Genomic DNA, 27,554 nt, shown 5'->3' on the forward strand with positions numbered 1-27,554 from the left:
CGCCAAACAGCAGCTCTGCAGCTGCATCCTGGCCCATCCTCACCCTTCTGCCCCCAACCCTCACCTCCTTGTACCCCCAATATGTTTTTCCCAATAAAAAAAAAGAAAAAGAAAAAGAAAATAAGTAAATAAAAATTCGAATGCATCTCTGGGACCAAAATATAAGACACAAAAACAAGTATCATCATTTGTCCTGCAATTCAGAAACCAAGTCTAATGTAGGCCACCAAAGAACTTTATTTAAAAAATTTATTTATTAATTTTAATGAAAGTTTACAGAGACTTAGGGTTTCCAGTCATTCACTGTTGCACTTTTCTCCCTGCCCACCCCCACTTCCCAAAATCACTCTTCTCCTTGAAAAGAAAAAGAAAAACTCTTTCATTGTTATGCAATTCTTCCCCCGAAGTTCACAAGAATATCTATTCATATATCCCTTTTAAACAGAGCTCTCCCTCATCTGTTTCAATGCAATATACACCATTCCTCTCCTCCTTTTCTGTCTTCCTTCAACCATGATGTCAGTCCCATTTTACAACAGTGGCCCTATGCAATATTTGTCCTTTTGTGACTGAAGTATTTTACTCACCAAGGAACTTTTGTGAGAAAACTGCATACTTGAGTAACCTGGGCTTCAGTCTCATTTTATGAGCATGAATCAAGTAATGTTAAAACTCATAGCTATTCTCATAGCTTAGAAGCGCTAGTGCAGGGTATAAAGAGACTGCCAAATACTGCCAGAAATGCAAAATCTGAAGAGGATAAAACTGATGAGTCGGACCTTCTAAAGATTAAATCTCTGTGCACATCAAAATCTTTTCCCAACAGGGTGAAAAAAGAACCTACTGACTAGGAACAAACATTTGGTAATACCGTCTCAGACAAGAGTCTTACAACAAAAGTTGACAGAATACTCCTGGGCCTCCACAAGAAAAAGACTGATAACCTAATTACAAAATAGGCAAAAGACATGGAAAGAATTTTCACAGAGGAAGATACTCGAATGGCCAACAGACATATGAAGAAATGCTCTAAATCACTGACAATAAGAGAAATGCAAATCAAAACCACAATGAGATACCATCTCACTCGCTATGAGAGAGATCTGACGAAGATCTGGAAAGACAAAGTAATGGGTGGGCATAGTCAACGTTGATTAATTTTATAAAACAATGAATGGGAATACTGTATGAAAGACAATGTGAATGAAAGATAACATGAGACACAATGTACATGAACTTTGTAAGTAAACTAATATAAAATGAAAATTAAAAAAAAAAAAACCACAACAAACCCAACCAAATGCTGTGGAATCAGAACAGACCTAGAGATGACCATTTAGTGGGTTTTTAGAAACTGTAAGGTGCATGCCTATTGTTTAGCTGGTATATACCTCTAAAAACCACAAAAAGGATACTAATGTCCTACAAGGAACTACCTCATGGACATATTACATTGCTCTATCCCCAAAGAAGAGTTCCATACAAGGAAAAGCTCATTAAGACACAAAGACTATATTCATAGAGAATGCTCAGTTAGAAATGCCACACCATGTCCTGAAGAATCTGGATACTTCAGTATTTACCACTAAAAGAACTTAGCTGGCTCCAAACAAATTTAAACCAATTACTGAAAAATTGGAGTAGAAATAAAGAGGCAAATGAAACAATACCCAAACAATTTTATTTATCTATTCTGTCTCTCATGTAAATTTAAGAGTATTATTTGTCCAAGGGAAATGGTTTTGTAATTTTTTTCTCTGATAAATAAAACAACTAAAAGTTCCATCTTGCTTATGTCTGTATCACCTAGAACTCTGTCTAATTCGTAATGGCAATTAAATATCTGATGAACATTTTCCCTGGCAGAAGTGTTATGCCTCAGAGCAAATGTTTACTCCAGCAAGTGAACTATTTTCACTTGTTGTCGTTGTTATGTGCCGTCGAGTCGTTTGCGACTCATAGCGACCCTATGCACAACAGCCCTAAACCCTGCTCTATCCTGCGCCAACCGCACCGCCTCTGACACACCCATCCCGATTACCCCAGTCACCGAATCAATCCATCTCATAGAGGGTCTTCCCCTCCTGCGCTGTCCCTCCACCCTCCCAAGCATGATGTCCCTCTCCAAGGACCCGTCCCTCCTTGGCAACATGTCCAAAGTATGTCAGACGAAGCCCCAGAATCCTTGCCTCCAAGGAGTAGCTTGGTTTAATCCTCTCCAAGATGAATCTCTTTGTTTTCCTGGCAGTCCATGGTACATTCAGTACCCTTCTCCAGCACCATAGCTCAAAAGCATCCACTCTCCTTCTGTCCTCCCTAGTCATTGTCCAACTCTCTGATGCATAACAAGCGACTGCAAATACCATGGCCTATATCAGGTGCACCTTAGTCTCCAGAGAGACACTGTTGCTCCTGAGTACTTTAGAGAGGTCCCTAACAGCAGACTTTCCCATCGCGATACGCTTTTTGATTTCCTGACTGCTGGTGCCAAGAGTGTTGACTGTGGAGCCGAGCAAACTGAAGCTGTGAACACTCAATCTCTTCATCATCCATCCTGACGCTGCCAATAGGTCCAGTGGTGAGAATCTTTGTCTTCTTGACATTGAGCCTCAGTCCATACTGAAGGCTGCAGTCCTTGACCCTTCGCAGCAAGTGCATGAGGTCCTCCTCAGTTTCAGCAAGCAGGGTTGTGTCATCTGCATAACGCAGATTGTTGATAGATCTTCCACCAATCCTGATGCCACAATTCTCCTCATAGAGCCCAGCCTCTCGGATAATCTGCTCTGCATACATGTTGAAAAGGTATGGAGACAGGATGCATCCCTGGTGTACACCCTTCCCAATTTTGAACCATGCAGTGTTACCCTGCTCTGTTCTGACTACTGCCTCTTGGTCCAAGTATAGGTTTCGCATTAGCACAATTAAATGTTCTGGGATTCCCATTCTTCTCAGAGTCAGCCACAGTTTGTTATGATCCACACAGTCAAATGCCTTTGCATAATCAATGAAACACAGATAGACATTCTTCTGGTATTCTCTGCTTTCAGCCAAGATCCATTTAACATCAGCAACAATATCCCTAGTACCATGACTCCTTCTAAACCCAGCCTGGACTTCCGGCAGTTCTCTGCTGATGTGCTGTTCTAATCGTTTTTGGATGATCTTCAGTAGAATCTTGCTTGCATGTGAAATCAATGACACTGTTCTGTAGTTTCCACACTCAGTTGGGTCACCTTTCTTTGGAATGGGAACAAATATAGATCTCTTCCAGTCAGCTGGCCAAGTGGTTGTTCTCCAGATTTCTTGGCACAACTTGGTGAGCACATCCAGGGCAACATCTGTTATCTGAAATACTTCAATTGGTATACCATCTATTCCTGGGGCCTTATTTTTTGCTATTTCCTTCAAAGCAGCTTGAACTTCTTCCTTCATCACCATAGGCTTGTAGGGCACAAAAATATCCTTTTCTCTTTCATTCTTAATCAAGATTACCTAGCTACCTCTGCACAGAAAACATGCACTTTATATATCTAAACCAAAGATTTTTTTTTTAAAGGTGGGTGTTTGGTGTTTTTGTTTTTTTTTACATTTTTATTATTTGTGTGTGTGTGTGTGTGTTGTGTGTACCATCAAATCAGATTTGACTGGTACAGGAGGAGATTGTCCCTCCTCCAGCAAAGCATCTGGTGAATTTCAACTGCACACCTGTGGGACTGCAGTGCAGCTTCTTGCCACTAGGCCACCAGAGCTCGCCTAAACCAAAGATTTGGGAGCCTAAACCAAAGATGTCTTAAGGGGAGCTTAAGACAAAGCAAAATATTATAATGAAATGTGCTAAGAGCTAGAATTAGAAAATCACAAGGGAAGAAAACTATTGGTATCTCTCAGGCTGAAAATACTGAAGAATATTTTGAAACGTAAAGTTTCAAGACTGAAGAATTCTATGGATAAAATTCCGAAAAATGCAGGAAGCACCAGACAAAGTTGGAAGGCATACAAAGAGTCACTGTTGCCTATGATCATGATCCAGTGAGAACAAACTAAGAAGTCCAAGGTGCACTGAAGACACTGGCAAAAAATAAAGCTCGAAGAATTGATGTATTAAAGAAACAGGTGCAGCTCTGGACAAGTTCACCAGGCTCTGCCAACAAATATAGAGGACAGCTAACCTCCTGGCCAAGTGAGTGGAACAGTTCCATATCTGTTCCCATTTCCAAAAAGGCCAACAGAACATGTAAATTACTGTATAGTATAATTTAGATCACATGCAAGTAAAACAAGGCTGACAATTACTCAAAAACAGTTACAACAGTACATTGATGGTGAATTTGCAGAATTCAAGCTAGATTGAGCAGAGGTCAAGGCATATGATGGGTTGTGGCTGAGAGTCAGGAATATCAGAAAGATATTTACTTCTGTTTACTGATTATTCAAAGGCGTCTGAGCCTATGAATCATAACATATTACCAGCTAACATTGAGAAGAACAGGAATCCAGAACACTTATTTGTGCTCATGCAAAATCTATACTCTATAGACCAAGAAGCTGTTGTGTGAACAGAACAACAGTGGCCGTCCAATAAGGTGTCCATGGCTGCAAATCTTAATGAGGGGCAACTGTTACTCTTTTCCTTATGCAACTGCTGGTGGATTAAAACTCGAAAATTTGCAGCCTTTTGGTTGGCAGCAAACACTAAGAACCCTATCATTAGAGTTTCTTCGTGCATGTGTGTATATGTGTCTGAAAACAGAAAACAGCAGGTTCCTGGTTCCAGAACTCAATTTCAGAGAGGTGACCATATTCAAGAACTTTTAGGAGTTTCTCCTAATTCATTCTCTCTGTAACACAAAATAGCATATTTACTCTGATAATTCTTGAAAACAGACTTGCTATGTTAACAAGATTAGGTTTTAGCTAGTCTTTACCTTTTCTCTCAGCCTCTCAGTTGAAAACTGGATCATGAGTCAGTAATTAGATCATTTTAAGTATATAATAATTGCTCACAAAAAGTTACACACTACACTATGGATTCCTCTCTTGTATACATTTTTTCCCTGATGTTACTGTCTTGGGCATTATTTTTCATTTTCCATGTACCTGTCATTACTTTTCCCATAAGAAGAAAACACCAAACTCCTCTAAATTTATTAAACTTTTCCTCCTTTTCTTGGGGCAGGGAGGAGATTACTGACACATCTCACCTGCAGTGGCTTCCTCTCCTGTCTCTTTGTGTGCATGGGTATATGCCGTTTTAAATTCCATTATTGTCATTTTAGTGAGTTTTCATGAAGGAACAATTCAAGTATGCGTGTTCAAGCTACTACATTTAGCCAAAATTTAAGTATCTTCTACTTTGAATTTTAACCTTACTTGTTATACGTAAGAAAAAAGGATCTTTATCCTCATCTAAGATTTTATAAATTCTAAATTGTACATTTTAACATCTCTGAAACTGACTGCATCATCAACAATCTGTCATTTTTTTCACCTTTCTTAGCAGGATATAAAATAACCTCTATTTTACAACTGATGAGAACTTAGAACTGGTAAGATTCAGTAGCATCAGATATCCTCATTATAAAAATAGGAAACACACAAAAATTTTATTTTCAAAAAAACCTAATTGTTTACTTAGTCAATGAAACGGTTTGAATTGTCGATTAATATTGTTTGAAGTAATAATTGTCAGGGAGCTCTGGTGGCCTAGTGGCAAGAAGCTGCACTGTAATCCCAGAGGTGCATAGTTCAAATCCACCAGATGCTCTGCTGAAGAAGGAGGGACAATCTCCTCCTGTACCAATCAGATCTGATTTGACAGTACAAGCACTAAAATTTACTACGCTGCACTGAAAAACAAGGAACTCATGCAGTATTATTCAAAATGGGTGACCCTGGAGGACATCATGCTGAGTGAAATATCTTAGTCACAAAAAGACAAATAGTGCATGGTGCCACCGTTGTAAAACAGGACTGACATCAGGGTTGGGGGGAGACTGAGAAAGATGGGATAAATAATGTATACTGCTGCACTGAAACAGATGAGGGAGAGAACTGTTTCAAAAGGCTATGTGATTAGGTATTACTGTCATGACAGGAGTCCATAACGAAGGCTGCACAGTGGAGTGGACTTGGAGGGAGGGATTATAAAACAATGAAAGAATTTTTCTTTTACTTTTCCAAGAGAAAAGTGTACTGGAATGTTAAAAATAATCACTTATTCTTATTTCCTCCTAAAACTTCACTAAACTGCCCATAGAGGAACTTCCCTCTGCCCCGGCCCGTCCTTCACAAGGATCAGGGAATCAGAATGGGAAGAAACAACTAGAACAAAATTTTGCAATATGGAATGCAGATGGTTGGGTGGTACCACAGGATACCTAAAAAAACTCCAATCTAAACTTCTAAATTATCAAAAGACCCAGGAATTGGTGGCACTCTGTCATCTAGAGAAGTAGTGAGAGGTTTAACTAAAGGTTAGTTGAAACTGTATTTGAGCAGCAGTCAACTTCTCAGATCTTCTTTCCTCCATTCCCTGCATCTAGATGACTGCCATCAGTGTCAGCAGACTGGAGGTCCATAGGCAGGATGCTGCAAACCCAAAGGTGGTACCTTTTCTGATGATTCAAATCCATCAGAACTTCCAAGGAGAAAGATGGGCCATCTCCTCCCATGCTATTTATAGTTTCCTCAAAACCCCTTGGAGGCTCAGCTGTGAGTCAGTTCCAACTTGACAGCAATGAGTTTGAGTTGCTTAGCTTTTTGGGTTTTTTTTCAGCTTAGTCAGACAAATCCACTCACATGCTTAGAACTAATCAGCTCTGAAGTTCCCCCAAAGTGAAATCTGAGCACTGGAAAGCATGTCCCATGAATGACAGAGACCAAAACAAACAAGCAAAAATAAAATCAAGAAAAGAAAAATAATATGTAGGGGAAAAAGTAATAACTTAAAAATATTACTATTTTATAATCCACAGAATATTAAGGGAAGAATATTACCATAAGAATAAAATATTAATGACATAATAAAAGACTTACAGAGATTAGAAAAAAAACAACAACCCAGTAAAGCCGAAACCAGACCCACTGCTTTTGGGCCAATCTTTACAGAACCTTTATAGACACAGACTGTAATCTCTTTCCCATCAGAGTGACTGCTGGGTTCAAACCACCAGCCTTCTGGTTAATAGTCAAATGCTTAAAACAAATACTCCTTAATGTGCTTCAGAGAGCTTGAGTAAACACTGGCTAGATGTTCTGGAAGTCAAGAAAATTAGGAAGGTAGGAGAAAACATCCACATGAAGCACTAAAACCTGCTTTGTAACTGGAGAAAAAAAAAATAGTGTACTGTCAACCTCACTAAATTAGTCTAATTGGTCGGAGTACTGTTTTTTCCTCCTGCCTTTTTACCCATTTTCCAGTATATAGTACTCAAAACAATGGAAAAATTGTAATGGATCAGTTTAAAATATATTTTCTTTCCCAAGAGCCTTTTTATTTTTTCCTCTTTTTTTTTGCCTGTTGTAATGGGCAGGACCCTGATCCTTGGATGGGCGAGACCCTGAATCTAGGTTGAAAAGAAGGGGACACTCTGCTTTTCAAATCCTTGTTTTTGCTTAAGACATACTCAAAATAAATATGTAAAGAAGAAAACAAACAAACAAAAACACAATGTCACCAGGTATCCTTATACATGTGGGTCAAGAAAATAAATCTGAGTAAATTTTTCAGAAAGGAAAGCAAAATGAAATTTAACCTATGAGAGAGAGGAAAACTGCTGGAAAAGACCACCAATAGCCATGCCAGAATAGCAGAAGTTTCAAAGAGAAGGGAAGGTGAAAAAGAGAAAATTATCAACTGAATGTGTGCTGTGTACTGCTGAGTCGGAAGCATTTAGCAGGAGGAGAAATAAATTGAATAATTTAAAGAAAATTTGCCAAATTAGACTTAAATTTCCCACAAAACACTCAACACAACAGATGAAAGCAGACCCTTAGCAAAGCATATTATCACGAAATTGCTATCAGTAGAGTTAAAAAAAGATCTTCACTTCCAAATGGGGGTTAGGGAGAAGATCTCGTACAAAAGAAGAAATCTGGACAAGCTCTGGACTTCTTAACAACAGCAACACTGGATGCTAAAAGATCAATCTCTTATAATTTTTGAAGGGAAAATAATCTTAAACCTAGATCTCTGTACCAAACTTAAGATCTATCAAGTGTGAGGCTAGAATAAAGAAATCTTTAAATAGTCAAAATTTAAAAATGAAGAGGCTCTGAGAATGTTACTGCACAAAAATACGCAAGAAAATGAAGACACGTATATGAATGCTGGCAGTTCAGATAAGAAATGGTAATGGAAAGGGTGATCCCAGAATGCTAGCTGTGCATCAGGGCAAAGCTACTAGTTTACAATGGAAGAGGTCAAAAGGTTACACAAGTAGAGAGAGATAAATTATCTGATGATGAGACCATCTTTAGAAAAGATGTACACAACTGGTAAAGAGGGCGGAGCTGAATTAATTTTAAGAACATGGAAACTGAAACAAATGAAAAAGGAAGGCAATGATTAACAGGGAAAGAAAAAACACTGTGAAGAAAATATTTAGCAGAGTTTCAAATCAGTTTGTTAACATTCAACACTCAGCTGAGAATTTGCATTTCCATTCAAAACCAAAAAACCATGAGCTCCATTTTGATGCATAATAACTCCAATAAGACAGAATGGAACCACTTAATAGATTTCTAAGGCTATAATCTCTCTTGAGGCAGACTGCTTCATTCTTCCTTGAAGAGCAGCAATAGAGGCTGTTGTGTGCACTCTCACCATTTTGTTAGTCGTGGATGCTTTACCATTTCTCCACCAGATAATGAATCATAATCTACATTCAGATAAAAATCACCAAATATATACAGTAATCACCTGGAGATCTTGTTAAAATGTAGATTCTGATTTAGTGTATCTAAGAAAAGTCTCAACAGGGAGGTCAAACCAGAATGAACTAGAGGAAGACCTAGTATTGGTTCTGTTGTAAATTTCATTACCTCCAAATCTAATAATGTAACATTGAACATTGAGCAGACCTAATAAATAGGACTAGGGTAAGAGGCTGGCGAGATGAAAAAGACACAGGTTTGTTTAAGAATGAGAGTGGAAAAAGAGCTATAAATGCATCTTCAATACTATGAAACGACTCAAAGGAAATCCACAACATACTAAGAAATTACGAGCTACTGCTTGAATTTGAAAAGCCAAGTAATAACAATATAATCAAGTGATAGTATAGACATGAAGATAAGTCTCTAATCAAAACAAACCAATCAAACTTCAACCAAAAACAAAGTTAAAAGGAGGTGAAAATGGCTGCTTATGGAAGGACATCTCACAGCTTAGCAATAAGGAGCTGTGTTGCAATTCCAAAGTCACCCAGTTCGAATCCACTAGCTATGGAAGAAGGAAGGACAATCACCTCTCATGTGATTTACTGTCTCTGAAAACCTGCTGGCAGGTCAACTATGGGTTAGTTCTGACTTGAAGGCACATAACACACACAAAATAGAAGGAGATAAGAGTAAGGGGAGACATGGTTTCCTCATTGAAACATTCAGCAAAAGAGTAACAGAGGGGAATTTCCACAACATAATAAAAAGTATATATGCAAAACAAAGAGCCAACATCATTCTCAATGGAGAGAGATTAAAGGCATTCCCTTTGAGAATACGAACTAGGCAAGGATGCCCACTATCACCGCTCCTGTTCAATACTGTTTTGGAAGTCTTAGCGATAGCAATAAGACAAGAGAAGGAAGGAAGAGGTATCCAAGTTGGCAAAGTGGAGGTAAAACTATCTCTACATGCAGATGATATGATAGTATACTTAGAAAACCCTAAAGACTCAATGAAAAAACTACTGGACATAGTTGACCAATTTAGCAAAGTGGCAGGATAAATATCAACATACAAAATTAGTTGGATTTCTCTACAGACATAAAGAGAATACAGAACAGGGGCTAAGAAAAATAATACCCATCACAATAGCTAATTATTCACAAGATTAAATACTTGGGAATAAATCTAACTAAAAACACAAAGAACCTATTCAAAGAAAATTACAAAAGATTATTACAAGAAATAAAAAAAGACCTAGAGAAATGGAAGAATATGCCCATGGTCTTGAATAGGAAGACTCAATATTGTGAAAATGACAATTCTTCCATAGGCAATCTACTAATTCAATGCAATCCCAATACAAATACCAATTCCGTTCTTCATCAAAATGGCAAAGGCAATTTCCAATTTCATTTGGAAAGGAAAGAGACTTCAAATAAGCAAAGCATTCCTCAAAAAGAGAAACAAGGTAGGAAGCATCTCACTCCCTGATGTCAAATCCTACTACACAGCCGTGGTGGTCAAGACAGGGTGGTACTGGTACAGAGACAGACACAGAGATCAATGAATAGAATTGAGAACCCAGAAATGAGCTCAACTGATTTTTGACAAGGAGATGAAATCAGCTAAGTGGGGAAATGAAAGTCTCTTTAACAAATGGTGTTGGCCAAATTGGAAGACTAACTGTAGAAAACTCAAGCAAGACCCACACCTCACACCATACACAAAACCAATTCAAAGTGGATCTAGAACCAAGGACTATAAACTTCATCAGAGAAAGAACACTACAAGCCCTAATTGATAAAATGAACAGTCTCCCAAGCATCCTGAAAAACCTTAAACCAGGAGAGAATAAAATAAAATAAAAACGGACCTTCTAAGAATCAAATTCCTATGCACATCAAAAACCTTCTCCAACAGTTAAAATGGAAAGCCACAGACTAGGAAAAAATATTTGGTAATGACATGTCAGATAAGGGACTTAAATCTAGACTTTATAGAATATTCCAGAACCTCAACAAGATAAACCACCCAGGTGCAAAATAGGCACAGGATGTGAACAGACACTTCACCAAGACATTCAGATGGAGAAAACACACACATGAAGAAATGTTCAAAATCCCCAGTTCTAAGAGAGATAAAAGAAACAACTGTAACAGATGATCTCACTTCAGTAGCAACTGCAAAGTTCAATGGAGGAGCAAACAAATGCTGGCAAGGTTGTGGAGAAATTGGAACCCTTTTTCACTGTTGGTGGGAGTGTAAAATGGTACAACCACTCTGGAAGGCAGGATGGCGCTTTCTCAAGAAGTTGGAAATAGAAATACCATTTGACCCAGCAATTGCACTACCCTAAAGAAACCAGAACTGCCATCCAAACAGATACATGCACATCGATGTTTAATGCTGCGTTGTTCACAACAGCAAAGAGATGGAAGCAACCCAAGTGCTCATCAGCAAATGAATGGGTAGGGAAGGTGTGTGTGTATTCACACAATGGACTACTATGCATACCTGAAAAATAAAGAACTCATAAACTAGTATACAAAATGGGTGACCCTGGAGGACATTATGCTGAGTGAAATACCTCAGTCACAAAAGAACAAATACTGCATAATATAACTGTTATAAAACAGGATTGACATTTGGGGTTGGGGGGAAAACTCAAAAAGAAAAAAAAAAACCAGAGAGGTTAAATATTGAACACTGCATTGGAACAGATGAGGAAAGAATTGTTTAAAAGGAATATATTATTGGGCATTATTTGCACGACAACAGTCCAGAGTGAGAGGAGTATAGTGATGTGGACTGGGGTGGGGGAGAGGGAGGAAACTGTGCAACAATGAATGAATTTTTTAAAAGAGAAAAGTGAACTTGGGGAGGAGTAGGGAGGAAAACATGCAACAATGAAGGAACGGGAATCCAAGTTTTCTGTAAACTTCTGTTACAATCATAATAAAAAAATTATAAAAAAAAGTAAAGGGCGCCAATGACAATTTTTCTTAACAAACTCTGTAGAGGTTTATTTATTCCAAATTCTATGCATTTAACTACAGAAGCCATAATGCTCACTTAATTTTTTTTATTAATTTTAATGAACATTTACAGAGACTTTGGAATCCTATTCATTCATTATTGCATTTTTCTCCCTGTCCATCCCCCCTCCCATTTGCTTTTCTCTTTGAAAGGTAAAAGAAAAAAAAACTTTGTTATACAATCCTTCCTCCCAAATACACTCCACAATGCAGCCTTCATTCTAGACTCCTGTGTCATGATAATAATATCTAATCATATACTGCTTTTTAAACAGTTCTCTCCCTCATCTGTTTCAGTGCAGTATACATTATTTGTTCCCTCTTTCTCAGTTTCCCCTCAACCCCGATTTTAGTCCCGTTTTACAACAGTGGCGCTATGCAGTATCTGTCTCTTTGTAACTGAGATATTTCACTCAACATAATGTCCTCCAGGGTTATCCATTTTGAATATTTCATGAATTCTTTAAAAGTTTTTCACTGCAGCATACCAGAGCTTCGCTATCCATTTGTTTGTTGATGGGCACTTCGGTTGTTTCCAACCCTTTGCTATTGTGAACAAAGCAGTAATGACCATAGGTGTGCATACATCTGCTTGGGTGGCAGTTTCTTTAGGGTATATTCCCAGCAGTGGAACTGCTGGGTCAAATGGTATTTCTGTTTACAACTTTTTTTTTTCCAAAACGTGCATACTGTTTACTTGGAGGACAGTCCAGGATTGTGAAGTACAACATACATTGTCAAGACGAGACTTTCGGCTCATGGTCAAGCACCAGCATCATGCACACAGCATCAAGTTATGAGAAAAATGCCCCCGCAGCACCCATGCATCGAGAAGACCCTCTGCTGTGTGAGCCACTGTCCCCGTCCGCCACAGCAGCTTCCTTCCCATTCTGATTGTGCACCTCAAGCCTTCCTCTACGAGGGCAGCAGGCTTTGCTCGTCAGTCAGTAGTGCGAAGACCTGGCATATTTCTTAAAATTAAAAAAGAAAAGGCAGTTTCTTTGCTTTGCAGGCAGCAAGGCATGAGGCCGGGCCTCCTTACTGTGCAGTATGGCACAGTGGAACAGGAGATGCTTTCTATGAAAGGACAGCGGGAAGTTAGGGAACACAGAGGGGGAGGAGAGGTGCCTGCGGACTGTGCACGGTCTACATAGTCAAGGCTTGGTAAACCCAAGTAAAGCTGACAAGAAAGGGTTTAAAAAAAACCGCAGTACAAAAGATCCTCTAACACGTTTGGAACTAAGTTATTTGTTCTCAGAAACACAGTACTAAATGTCACAAAGCTTTCCCTCAAATCTACTGCTAGAAAAACACTCATGCCATGGCCAACAGACCCAGGAGTCAGGACAGAGAAGAAACCAGTTCCTTAAAAAGAAGTCGTCAAAACAAAACAAAAATAAAATTAAAAAGACAGCAGTACATAAAGCGCTTCTTTTTTAATGAAACAAATCCAAAAGATGTACAGTCAGGCTCAAGTTGTGCAGTTCACAAGCATGGAGAAGACAGACAGACAGAAGGACAGCAGAAGACAGGCAGAGTTCACCCAGGACCAGGCTGGACTTGCCGCCCGGTGAGTTTCTCCTGGATGGCACGGGGGCTGGCGTGACTGGGCTGGGCACAGGGGCGGCAGGCACGGGCTTCTCCTCACTCTGTCCCAGGCTGGCTGGCAGGTCTGTGTCCATGTTTTCATGAATCACACCTTCTCCCTTCAGATCGAAGAAGTCTCCAGTGTTTGCTTCAGAAGAGTTTCTTGTCTGGGTCAAAGATGACTCAGAATCTTCCCTGTCACCATTGCTAGACTTGGCACCTGTGGACTTGGCCCACGAAGAGGGATTTTCTTCAGATGTCCCAAAGATGTTTGAGGCCATCTTGTTCCTTCTCACAGGTTGTTCTGCTGGTTCATCGAAACCTAAAGAGAAATTAGATCCACAACCGGGAGGCCGCAAAACCCGGGAGTTGTTCCTGCTGTTGGGGTCGTCATGGCGCCGAGGAACGAAGCGAGTCGGAGTGAGGAGACGGTGCTGAAAGGGCCAGAGCCGACAGACGTGTCCAAAGACGACGAGGGCTAGAAGAGCCTCCACCGTTTACAACTTTTTGAGAAAGTGCCATTCACCCTTCCATAGTGGTTACACCATTTTACATTCCCACCAACAGTGAATAAGGGTTCTCCATAACCTCGCCAGCATTTGATGTTTGCTGCTCTGTTAAATTTTGCGATTCTTACTGGGGTGAGATGATATTTCATAATTGTTTTGCTTTGCAGCTCTCTTAGAATACTCACTTAATTTTAAAGAAAGAATAAAAAAATATGTTAAACTCCAGACATCTTCATTTTATAAACTTACTTTCCTTTTGTGAAATGGGAGAGTATTTTCCAAGTATAACTAAGACCAAGAGGCACTGCAGCTCATCATGTAAGTGTTCACAGAACTGACAAATCACCCACTGCATGCATACAGAAGATTAATTCACTCACCTGATGAAAGAAGTAGGTAACAGCAAGGTCATTGTCATTTAACAGAATTTCTTCTTCTGTTGTAAAAAGCCACTTCCGAACAGTCAGGCAGGTGCCAGGCACAGCTGATGTGTAATTCTGGACGTAGAGTTTGTGAGGAAACTCATTAGGTGCCAGCTTACGTACTGATGAGGAGACAAAACAAATAAAGTGAAAAAGTTTCTAAAGAAAGGAATTTCCCTAGTACAAACTGTGTGTGGCAGATCAAGAAAGACAGGTTATCATTAATCAAACCAAGAGGTTCTACCAAGAGAAGAAAACTAACAATTTGTCTCACCAAATCTAACCCCCTCTAACTACGACTTTGCCCAGGTGAGCCTTGCGCCACCCGAGTGGCAGGACCTTCAGGTAAGACGAGCTTTGTAGATAGCATTAATTCCAAATTCCAGGAAAATATCTTAGAGGCTATCAAATCCAAATTCCAGGAAAATATAGGCTATTAGGTAAAATACAGCTAATATCCACTGAAATGTCCTTAAAGTAAGCCTCCCTTTCTTACTCATCCAGTGCATCTAGAATTTCTCATGTGACAATTCTCAGAGAATTAATTCTATTATTAAGATAGAAATGTTCTTGTTATCCTTTCCCAACATTCTCCAACTGCAAAAATCTTGGGTTTTTCAGCAGGGTAAGAACAAAGCCTCCACTTTTAAATTTCTTTTATTGGAAAGGCTCAGAGTTTTTCATCTCTTCATGTTTACTTTGTAATACTAAAAAGGGCAGATTTAATATTTCCTATTTTATAGAAAGTTAAAGTAAAGCCTAGAAAATACAGGTAAGATTAGAATTCAAGTGTCCTGGTTCCCCCGTAATCCTCTGTAGTATCATTTATATCAGTTTAGTTAGGCAGACTGTAAGGATCCCTGGTAGCATAGAGGCATAAAGTATGGTTGCTAACTCAAAGGTCCTGAGGTTTTAATTTATGAGATGCCTGGAAGGAGAAGGATGGGACAGTCTGTTTCCATGGATTTACAGACCTGAAGCTCTATAAGGCAGTTCCACTCTGCCTTATAGGGTCACCGTGAGCCAGAACCAACTCAGTGATGACAGCTGGTTTGGTTTTTTGGTCAGATGTTGTAGTCCTTGAGTAGCACAAACAATTAAGTGCTCTACTACTAACTAATCTACCCAGAGGTGCCTCAGAAGAAAAGCCTAGCCATCTAATTCCGAAAGGTCAGAGCCTTAATACCCTAGGATGTGTTAATTCATCCCGGACACTGGCCCATCAAGGGTAGGCATCCACTTTTCTTTCCTTTCAGTTAGGCTCTAGAGTATCAGTGAGGAGCCCTGGTAGCAGAGTGGGTTACAGTTAATCAGTCAGTGGTTTAAACCCCACTAGTTGCATGAGAAAGCATAATCCTCAATAAACATTTACAGCCTCAGAAAACCTGTAGAAGGTCGCTCAGTCAAAATCAACAGGACAGCAGTACATTTGGTAGAGAATCAGGAAAAAAAAGAATAACAGGAACAATGGCTGAAGGAGAGGAAATCAGAATTGATCTACCTCAACCTGGGACTTCAAGGGGATCTAGAGCTACCGAATTCCTCTTTTCTTCTTTCAGGGATAAGAAAGGTCTGTTATCCAACACTATTCAAGCAATTTCTTTCTTTAGCCTGAGGGTAAATGTGTTGTGGAAGAGACACATCAACTCAACTCATTGTTGTCAAGTCGGAACTGACTCATATCAGACCTTCCAGCAGGTTCTGGAGGCTGTAAATGGTCCAGGAAGTGATAGAAATCTGTCATTCAGAGCCAAGTTCTCAGACTTCCTCCCCTTTGTGCAACCAATGTGACCACCATCTCTAGCATTTATAAGATAAAACATAACAGAAACTTCCTGTCATTGGGCAGGAAAATATTCTAAGAAGTGGAAATTTATTCATATAGAAGATATGTACTAAAGTTTAAGCTTTTAAGAAGATAGCTCTTTCTAATTCCTGGAAACAAAAAGCTGTTGTTTTTTAAAAATCCTTATTAAATCAGCTGTGCCTTTTAAGCAAACAACAGGAAAATCACTTTAACTATTTCACTGGAATAAATGGACTTTTATTTTTCTTTAAAAGAACTTCATGACTAAGTGTTACTTATAAAAACAGTGATCAGATATTTTAATAACATGTGTTTAGCAGGATTTATCTGGTCTGCTGGAGACAGACCTAATGAGGGGATTTCCTCGGTCTTCAAGCTCTTCTCCAGCAAACAGTTTCAGTCTTGTAGCTTCCAGGAGCTTCAGTTAACAGCACTAGAATAAAATACCCTGGAACAAAAATCTATTATTAGCTACTAGCACTTACCAAAGGAATGATTGATCACTTCAAATAAGGCAAAGTAATTCACTGTAGTACTGTCCATGCCAACTTTTGCTGCAATAGCCTAAAGAATAAATAGGACAGGTTAGTTTCAGGGAAATGAAATCAGACAATGTTTCAATGTTTTGAGGAAAGACAGGTATATGAATATGGGGGTGGGTGTGAGAGAAGAGGCTCTGCTACCTTGACTTCATAAAAATTAAATTCCTGGTTCATAGCTCTCCTTCTTTGCATGTAAGTGTACATGCACTCATTGAAGTATATTGTGGAAGAAATGGAGTGTGCGTGAGAGGGCACAAATAGCTGTATTTGACTTAAACAACAATTATCTTTAAATGGGATTTTCCCCCATACAAGCTGATAGTGTTATTGCCTTAAATAGAAGCTTTTCTCTCTAAAAAAGTATTCTATCCCAAGAGGGTCTTTTTAACGCCACTTATAGAAGATGTGCTTGATGAAAACTGATCCCAAGATTCTGCATAACCAGGCTCACACACAATGCCAGCATTTAATACAGGTTGTTAACATATAAGATTTAGGACTCTGTCTTCTGAGCTTAAGGTTTTTTTGTCAATTTTGCTCATGCTGCATAAAATATTTTTGTTTATCTTTTAGATGATTCATGTCTCAGGCCGGAGACATTAAGGTACCTCCATTTCCCAAGAATCATCATCAGCATACACACAAAACCAGCAATATGTTGTGACAACAGAGGCATATTAAACAAGACTATTCTTTCCCTCTAGGAACTAAGGTTTTAATGTAACAAATAAAAAGCAGAAAGAATTAGCAAATAAAGCAAAGAGCATACAGAACAGAAAAACACAAAGCAAAAAAAAACCCAAAATAAATAGGAATCCCCAAAGTCCTTTCAAATTTAATCCTAATCTAAATAAAATTAAACATGTTACAATTGTTGAATTAGTATCTGAGTAAATAAAAAAATCATTATATCCCTTCTTCCCTTATCTGATAATTTATTAGGCTTAGGTTCATGTCTAATGTGAGGAAGGAACCAGGGTTTATGTGTTCTAAACTTATATTCTGCATTTTACCGAATAAAAACAGAAATGCTCTCAAGGTTTGAAAATGGCTCCTACTTAAAAATACCAAAATAAAAGGCAGGGAGAAAAGTATAGATACCCTTACTAGAAAAAGTAGGGGGGGTAAAAAGCAAATAAAACATCAGCAAGCTGCGAAATTAGTATTTCCTGGCAACCATTTCCCAACTGAAATAACTGCAGAAATAAACTCAGATCCTGCAAAAATCCCTTGCCATAGATACAATCTATGGGTAAACGTATGGGGGGGGTCAGTTCTTGTTTACTGCCAAAGAAATATAAAACACCAAGCAACCTGTCTGTCTCCCTGAAAAATTTAACAAACCAGGGTTAAAAGCCAATAGAAAGGTCTAAAAGCAATGATTTTACCTAGCACTCACAAGACTATTTAAGTAAATGGCTGATTCTAGATCTAGGGTAGGAAATACATATATAAAGATGGAACAATGTGAGCCTTAAAAGATAATATATGCTACTGATTAAATCATAGTGAGTATCTAAAATCCATAAGATCCTAAAAAAAATAACTGTCCCATTGGACTTTACAGGACACCAATTCTTCACAGTGTTTGGTAATAAATGGAGAATTAAATATTTATTCTCTCTTTCCTACACAAATTTTATTTTGGGATCAATTAGCTTAGTTGATAAAAAGTTCTTTTACTGAAAAATTCCAGCTAATAAATGTGGAAGAGATAAGAGAATTAGAAAATGACTACTTTGCAACCTCTAATGAAATAATTTATTAAAGGACAATCATCAACAGATACATGCATCTGCAGATAAATGGAGCACTTGAAAATGAAGAGACCATGTTATCACCATTTATAACCTCTAAACTGACTGATTAATTTTAATATCACTAAAAAGTAGGACAGCAGACATTGTACACCTCCTGATGAGAAGTCAGATGTGTCTACAGCACCAATTATGAAATTTCAAAACAAGAGCAATGGAATCTAATCAAGTCTCTAGAGAAAATTTCCATTTATAGTAAATAAAAGGAGAAAGGACATATTAAATGACATCACAAGGAAAAAAACAGGTAAACTGAGAAATGGGATATTCCACAGGATACTAAGACAATTTCTCCAACAATCTACTGTTATGTGGTAAAAACTCAAACCTGGTAAAGACTGCCTATATTAGACAGAAAAAATCCAAATGTGCTGTGAGGACCTTGCTTAGTTAGTACCAGATTTCAACAAAACAACTGGAAAAACTGACTACAGATTAGTTACTAAATAATGCCAAGGAAACAGTATTACATTTTCATGTTAAATAACAGCAGTATGATATACAAACCTACATAATGTGGAGATGTGTATTAAAGTATACACAAGTACTGTAATGTGACTTTAAAAACTAATGATAAAGGATAGATGATGTAAATTTGGCAGAATCATGATTAAGTACTGAATAGTAGTGACGACTATACAGAATTCCACTCTGCTATTCTGTTTCATGCATTTTGCTTTATACAATAAAAAAGAGAGTGGGAATTAATCACAACTACTTGTTCTTCTGACTCATGCACTCTATGTGTGCACAGCCGAACTGCTTACACAAGAGTTTTCAAAGCTGTGACCTTTCAGGAGCACACCAGTGAGCTAGTCATCTAAGGTAATGCTAGTCAGACTTGAACTGTCAACTTTTTGGCTAATATCCAAGAACTTAACCTCTACGCAACCCATGGATGCCAAATCAAACCCAGCACAAGCTGAGCTTTTTAATGCACCTTCTTTTTCAAGGAGGGTAAAAGATTTTACATAAATAATGCTAACAACAATAGAAGTTAATATTTATGATGTGATTAGACACTCTAATTACCCTACATACATTAGCTCATTTAGTTTTATATTGACTTGTTCAAGTTTCATTTACCTGATAGACTTGGTCTGTAGTACTGTTCTTTTTTACCCTGACTGTAACCGTTGTTCCATCTGGTAATGCTACTCTCAGCTCCACATCGGACACACCATTGTAGTTCTGACAGGAAAGACACATACCGAGAAGCAATTAATTATCGGTCTACTTATTCTCACTGTAACTTAACAAGCTAGTTAAACAATAACCTAAATATGTGACACAGAGGAAACAAACTGCAAAGAAAAGGGAGAAAAGGGCACCTTAAAAGTTAATACATTTACAAGTCATAAAATTTACTTCAGGCACAAGTTAACCTTTATGATGAACAGAGAAGAAAGTAGTAGGCTGAACCCAACATGTTCATATTTCAAAACAAGAAACCTGTTTGAAGCCATTTAAGTCAAACTCGGATGAGATTTCTGTATTCCTCTGCTAACCCTATTTGGAACCTCAAAGTGAAGAAAACAACTGCAAGCTGTAGTTTCAATAAATAATACTCAGTTTTTAAAGGTTAGGCATAACAACAGATCAGCTCAAGTGGCATCCTAAGTTCCTTTCTGAACCCTAAAGTAATCATGGACATCTTTGAAAGTAAAAATCTATAAAGATCCAGGTTAGTCTGATGACCAGTTTTCAATGGGCAAAGACAAAACAATTCTTATCCTCATTAATTCAAAAGAAATCCTTATATCTTACTGCTTTTGATGATTAACACATTTCCCTAACAGAAGCTCAACATTGTGTTTCTCACTGGAGAGAAATAACAATTTAGTAACAAATCTATCCTTGTTTAATACTTTAATAAAAAGCAGTGCTCAACACTTAAAACCACTGGAAGCATCATTTTATTATAGTATCTTGTCTGTCTTAAATCTAGTTCGGAAGACAAGGCATATACAGATAAACTATTTAGTGGATAGCACATTATTAAATATATTAGCATTAAATGTTCATTCTCTTGGTGATTAATATTTATTAAGTATCAATAGACAATAGAGAACAGGGTTCAGATCTTTCGCTCATAGGGTCACTAAGAGTCATACTCAACTTGATGGCATTTAACAACAACAAGCACACGCTTGACACTGTGAAAGGCACTGAGAATATAAAAATTCAGGCACCTAGAATATAAAGATTCAGATCTTAGCTATCGGTAGCTCATTCTAAAAAAAAACACCAGAACAACAAACTGCCAGTGAGCCAATTACCAATCATGGTGACCTCACTTGCTCCAAAGCAGAACTCTGTTTTCAGTAACTTTTATCTTTCCAAAATGGACTGCTAGGGCTTCTTTCTAAGTGGCTATTGGGTGGATTCAAACCAGCAACTTATCATTTAGTAGCCAAGTGCTTAACTGTTTGCACCATCCAAGATTCTTAACTCACTCTAATAGCTAAAATTACAAAACAATAATCTTATTAGGAAATGAGATATAACAACGTAATGATTGAGTGGTACTGACTATACAAATCCTTGATGAAATGAACACTATCAATGACTTGAGTCATCAGAAAAGTCTTCATAGAGAAGACAGACTTGGAATTAGGCCTTGAATAATAAACATGATACATATAAAAACATATTTTAAAAATACAACGGTTGGGGAGTTTTTGGCAATTCAATCCATAAAATGGATAAATTTTTTTTTACTTATTTATTTATATAACTTTTGTTTGTGATTGGAGTAGAAGTTTAAACAGCAAGCTGAATGCCTATTCAATAATTCACATACATTTGTTCATATTAATTGTAGTCCTCACTCCCTCCACTTTTTCTTTCTTTCTTATCTCTTCCTGACTTCTGAGCTTTATTCTTGGGATTGTATGGTTGGTTACAAGAAATATGTACCTTTCTGGTATTGTTCATTCGATAAGCCTGTTTGTTGTCTGGCTAAAAGCTGAGCCATGGTAATGAACTCATCTAGGCCTGAAGGGTGATAGTCACCAAGGGTCACAGTGTCAGGAGTTCTACCAGTTTCTAGCAGACCAGAAAGCCTGGTCTTTGTTATGAGTTCAAGCTTTGTTCCACCTTTTTCTCACTCTATTGAGGACCTTCTACTGTGATCCCTTGCAGAGTGATCACTTGTGGTAGCTGGTCTAGTTTTTCTAGTCTCAGGGCAACAAAGGCTGAAAGTCAAGTAGTTCATTAGTCTTTGGATTAGCTGTTTCTGTCAATCTATGATTTTCCTCATTCTTCGTTGCTCCAGACAGGATGAGACTAATAGCTGGACCTTACCCAGCTGCTCACCAGTTTTAAGACCCCTGTCACTGCCCACCAAAGTAGAAGTTAGAACATTGTCTTTGTAGGTGATGTTATGGCAACTAACTTTGCTGTTCTCCTCGCACAATCAGCATCACCTCCCCACCTCCCTGCTCCCCACACAAAGCCAAAAGGTACACAGTCACTAGAAGGATTATTCACCTACCTCATCTGATTCTGATAGAAATTCCTGCATGATGTCACTTTCACCAATTACTCGTATTGAACACACTATAGAAAACAAAGATAGATTCTATCATGAGGGCCTAAAATTTAAAATATACAGTCAAGAATGTTAAAGTTAAGTGTCAGTGGCAGTCAATGCAGAGACAGCATGCCATCCCTGTCACATGTGATTTGTCACATGGCAGCCATTCACCCAAACAGGGTCTAGAAAACGGGAATAACAGAAGGCACAGAGATGCAGTTTGTTAAAAACACTAAACATAGTCAAAGGAAGTCATCCAGGAAAAAAAAAAGTTTAGAAATCGAACTTTGCAGTCTTGTGTGAACTATAATAAGCTAGAACTACAGAGCTGAGATAGGGAAAAAGATATATTAGGAACAAACTAAACACAAAGTTGAAAGACAAAATGAAAATATTTATTTTGCCTAGGAACAAAATGGCCAATAATGAGCACTTAAAGTCACTTTGGAAACAATAGGGAACTAAGTATTAAAGTGAGCAAATTTTTTTAACTTTACTGACTTGAGCTTTAAAAAAAATCAACCATACCAAAACAAAAAACAAATCCCCCCAAAAGAGGAAGAATTCAGAGTACAGGCATGTAAATAGGTAATTATCCAAACCAAAGAAAGTTTTAATTTCCTGATAATCTCATGAGGGTGCTAAAATTACACTGATGATTTTACTCCCTTTTGATTTTTTAAGAAATATATATACTTTTTCATTTCCCTGTGTTTAGAGGCTATTCTATGATAGAAGAAAGGTAAAAGCGAACGAAACTTTCATTTTCTTCTATAAAAGAAATGATCCTTCTTGTGGGATAAGGCTATCCACCAAAGTTTTTAAAAAATTCTTATTAGGTCAATTAGTTATTTTACAAGGAGACAAAGACACAGAGTAACCAAATACCAAGTAAGATCAATATCCTATTAAACTAACATTTTTAAAGAAAAAAACATAGAATGTAGTAACTAGCAAATTACATCACTGAAAGTGTAGCAAAGCTGGTTGTCTTTGTTGAGCTACAGGATAAACTATCTTTCACAGGAGATCTAGATCTTTTTCCTACTATCTTAGGATAAATAAATGTTTGCGCATCCTCAAACTCCTCATGTCCTGTACAGAAGCTCCTAGAGGGCAAGTACATTTCAATACCTGTATCTGTAACCAAGCTTACAGAGGATTTTAGACTGCCTAAAACTTAGCAAATTTATCCAAGAAGCACATGAGAGCTACATTAGGCCAGTAATTTGTGCTATCAAGCCAAAAGCTGCAGTTGCAGTGGCTGTGGCTCTGAAAGCTCCTATTCTAGCTGTATCCTGAGCAAAGAATTTGTGAAGCTTGACAATAAGAATTAAGAATATGACATCAAGATCAGATGATTCCTCAACAACCTACATTTATGATACAACCTTGCTTGTGAAAACTGAAGAAGATATAAAGTGCTTTCCGAAGATCAAAGACTACAGCTTTCTCTATGGATTATACCACAACAAAAAAAGCAATCACAAAAGTTTTCACAACTTGACCAACAGGCAACGTGATAGATAAAGGGGAGAAAACTAAACTTGTTAATAATTTCATTTTACTTGGATCCACAACCAACATTCAAAGTAACAGCAGTCAAGAAATCAGAAGGCCTACCGCTCTGGGGAAATCTGTCACAGATCTCTTTAAAGTCCTAATGAGTAAGGATGTCAACTTAAACACAAAGGTGCATTTAACCCAAGACATGGTCTTTTCAATTGCTTTATATGCATGTCAAAGCTGGACAATGAATAAAGAAGATAAAAAAAAAAAGAACTAATACCTTTGAATTATGGAACTGAGGAAGAGTACTGAATATACCACAAACTGCCTAAAGAACCTGTCTCAGAGGAAGTACAACCAGGGTGCTTCTCTGAGGCAAGTATAGTTAAACTTTGCTGCACATAGTTGGGCATGTTTTTAAGAAACACCAGTTCTTGGGAAAAAAACATCCTACTCGGAAAAGAAGAGAGTCAGCGGAAGAGAAGAAGAGCCTCAGTGAAATAGTGGGATGGACTGATAGAGTGACTACAACAGTGGGCTTGAGCATGGTGCAGAAAAGAGCAAAGTTTTGATCTGCTGTTCACAGGGTCACAATGAATCAAAGCTGACTCAACAGCACCTAGCAACCACATGGAGAATACACCCATGAGCAATCATTTTAATGAAAATGTCTTTAATATGCCCACAAAGCTCTCTGGTCAATTCAACATACTAAAAATCCCTACACCTGCTGCCATCAAATAGATTCTGACTCATGGTGAACTTCTCGCAGTTGTAAATCTTTATGGAAGAGATGGTCTTTCTCCCAGGAGTTGCTGGTAGATTCCAACTATCAATCCTTTGATTAGCAGCCCAACTTATGTCAGTGCGTAAGTTTGTGTGTACTGGTAAATAATATAATCCTATAACTATAGCTCCTCGATGCATCAAAAACTACGTAAATGTGTAGTGAGCCAATAAAACAGGCTACTCATCATTGTACTAGATATTTCTGTGAAAAACCATCAAAGTTCATATCATTAAATACTTGTAGTCAGAAGTGTGGCTTTTTTTATACTGAGTTACAGGAAACAGCTATGAAGTTTAAGAGCTGCACTATCTACCTAAATCCTACACCTACTTGAGATAGCAGAGCTTAATGAGTCAGCTTACCTTTTTCTAGATATTCTTCTAACCCCCGACGTCGGGCATCTAATTGCTGCTCTGATAATGAGAATGGCCATTTTCCTGGAAGTCGGGGAAATGTGAAGTTGGCAAACTCTCTCTTCAGATTCTGGTGTAGAATGGCAAATTCCCGGTACCGCTTAGAACACAGCTGCCTCCCTGCCATGTAAACATTATATACCTGGTGAAGAAGAGCAAAGATAAGCCTACTTACTATAGATTAAATCACAGATCATATCAAGTCATGTTCAGATAGACATTGGTTAGGTGCATTCTACTACGTATTTAACAGAAAACACATTCAAGGTTACTTTAAAATAAAACTAACTTTTTTTTTTAAAATAAAACTAACTTTTAATATACATGTCAGAAGTTACATGCACAAAACAAGGCTGCCTCCTCCTCTTTGGAAGTACGATCTTATTTATACAATTAAAATTACCCCAACATACTGGGGTTTTTTTTCCAACATACTGTTTAAAGTATCTTCAAAAGCAAGTAGCAGTTTTATGGATAAATTTTCAGAGAAAGTTAAAAGAATTCAAAGTCAAGAAGAATGCACAAACTAGCAGACTTAAGAGGGGGATGTTAAAAAGTAGAGTTGATTATAAAGCACTGTGAATAATATTTGTATGTGGTCGAAATTGGCTCTATCTAAATCTCAAAACCAAACCCAGTGCTATCAAGCAGATTCTGACTCACCACGATCATGTGGGACAGAGTATTAATAGCCCCATAGGGAATGCATCCCTTGCTCTCCTACAGAGTAGCTTGTGCGTTAGAACCACCGACTTTTCAGCTAGCAGCTGAATACTTACATAAGTACACACTGTGCCAGTGGACTTCTAAACTGGCTCTAAAGATAAATCCAAAGAAAATATATAAAAAACATTTGAGTAATAGTGATTTTTAAAAATTGTAAAAATATAAGTAAAACCTTTGCCAATTCAATTCAAACCTTTTAATAGTGGCACTTTTGCAAGGGTAATTTCTGTAAAAATTCATTCTTGAAGTTAGATGTCTCTAGTTTTATTCATTCCCATCCCAATTAGTCAACAATTAAAAGGTGAAGAATATACATTGTACTCCAAGGAACAATAGTGTTAATAACCCTCATGAAGAAACAAATTTTTGTTGGATAAATGAATGCATGCATATATAATTTTTTAAAAATTTAAACCCTTAAAAAAGCAAACTGGTGGAATGAATAACAATAAAAAAAATCAAATAACCAAATTACTTTGTATACCTAGAATCTATCAAATAATGCAGTGTTGGAAAAATGAACAGCAAAATCACATTTATTGGCCTGCCAAAAATCAACTAAAATTTTTAAATGTATGTAAAAGATGATTTGCTCATATAATCAGGAGTTAGTAAACGAATGTGTATAGGTCAAAGTCTTTTGTTTAAGCTTAATTATTTCCCCCATGTTTCTTCAATTTTACATTGTTACATACCATCCAGTCAGAACTGACTCATATCTGACCTTTCAGCAAGCTTTCAGAGACTGTAAATCACAGGGGAGGAGACTGCCCCATTTTTCTCCCACAGAGCAGCTGTGGTTTTGAACTACCCATCTTTGGTAACTCCTTACTGAAAGGTCACCTGGAAGCTGGGCACCATTCTGCACACCCTTTGGGAAACATTCCAATGCTGCAGGCAATCAGAAGAGAGCCCAACCACTAGCCACTTTCTGCTTAACACCAGCCGTGCCACAACTCACTTAAAGGGTCCTGGGCAGCACCATACAGGGGAAGGGGCAGAGGGCATCCAATTAATATCCTCTACAGGGAGCTGAACACTGAATAGAAGAGAGCTGATCACCAAACAGACCAACTTACATCCCCCTAACCCCCACATAAAACCTTTCTTGTAACTTTCCTGTGCGTGACTTCCCATTCATACTGCCTCACTTCAGCTTGGGTTTGCAGAACTTTCCCGAGAGCTAATAAATTCCTTTGTTTTACTTCATCTGGTTTGTCACCTTTTTGCCTATTTACCTCATACTTATCACTAAGGCACCAGAGTTCCATATATTATATATACACATAGAACCTCTAAACTTAGCATTAAGGAGTAAGAAATTGTGCTGCAGTGCGAATCCACCAGCTGCTCCACAGAAGGGCAATGTCCTCCCATGTGACTTATTGCCTCTGAAAACCCATGGGAGGGTCAGCTATGGACTGTTTCCAACTTGATAGTATACAACTATAATCTATTATATAAATGTATGTGTGTGTGTGTGTTTGTGTGTGTGTGTAAACAATCTATTCCTTTAAAACTACTCTAACAACTCACCTTCTAGGACAGCTCCCTTGATTAAAATCTTAACCCCTAATCACCATGAAACATCCTCCAGGCTGAGTGAATATCTCAGTCACAAAAAGACAAGTACTGCCTAGTGCCACAGCTGTAAAATAGGACTGACATTGGGGTCGGGGGGAGAAAGATGGGATAAATAATGTATACTGCATTGAAACAGATGAGGGAGAAAACTGTTTAACAGGGATATGTGATTAGGTATTATTGTCATGACAAGAGTCCAGAATGAAGGCTGCATAGTGGAGTGGACTTGGGGGGATGGATTATAAAACAATGAAAGAATTTTTCTTTTACTTTTCAAAGAGAAAAGTGTACTGGGGGAGGGGTGGGTAGGGAGAAAAGTGCAACAATGAATGAATGGAAATTCAAAGTCTCTGTAAATTTTTATTAAAATTAATAATAATAAAAAATTT

At 37.9% G+C, this 27,554-nt stretch overlaps 2 protein-coding genes across 2 annotated transcripts in view; both read right to left on the reverse strand.

The window, feature by feature from the left end:
- The window catches only part of SNX27 (sorting nexin family member 27), a 134,500-nt gene that overhangs the window by 35,802 nt on the left and 71,144 nt on the right, over nt 1-27,554 (reverse strand). Inside the window, exons 3-7 of the mRNA XM_006900089.1 lie at nt 24,805-24,997; nt 22,102-22,166; nt 19,692-19,796; nt 16,732-16,810; nt 14,398-14,561 (exon numbers count right to left, since the gene is read on the reverse strand). Coding sequence (XP_006900151.1) covers nt 14,398-14,561; nt 16,732-16,810; nt 19,692-19,796; nt 22,102-22,166; nt 24,805-24,997 — 606 coding nt within the window. The remainder of the gene's footprint in view (nt 1-14,397; nt 14,562-16,731; nt 16,811-19,691; nt 19,797-22,101; nt 22,167-24,804; nt 24,998-27,554) is intronic.
- Nucleotides 12,837-14,372, reverse strand: LOC102868489 (hematological and neurological expressed 1 protein-like). Its single transcript, XM_006900132.1, has 3 exons — nt 14,364-14,372; nt 13,465-13,942; nt 12,837-12,892 (listed from the first exon to the last, which is right to left on the reverse strand). Exons 1-3 carry the CDS (start codon nt 14,370-14,372, stop codon nt 12,837-12,839), a joined length of 543 nt encoding a protein of 180 aa, XP_006900194.1.

Source organism: Elephantulus edwardii, unplaced genomic scaffold, assembly GCF_000299155.1.
Source record: "Elephantulus edwardii isolate Elephantulus edwardi_28Jun2011 unplaced genomic scaffold, EleEdw1.0 scaffold00273, whole genome shotgun sequence".
In the NCBI taxonomy this organism is placed as follows: Eukaryota; Metazoa; Chordata; class Mammalia; order Macroscelidea; family Macroscelididae; genus Elephantulus; species Elephantulus edwardii.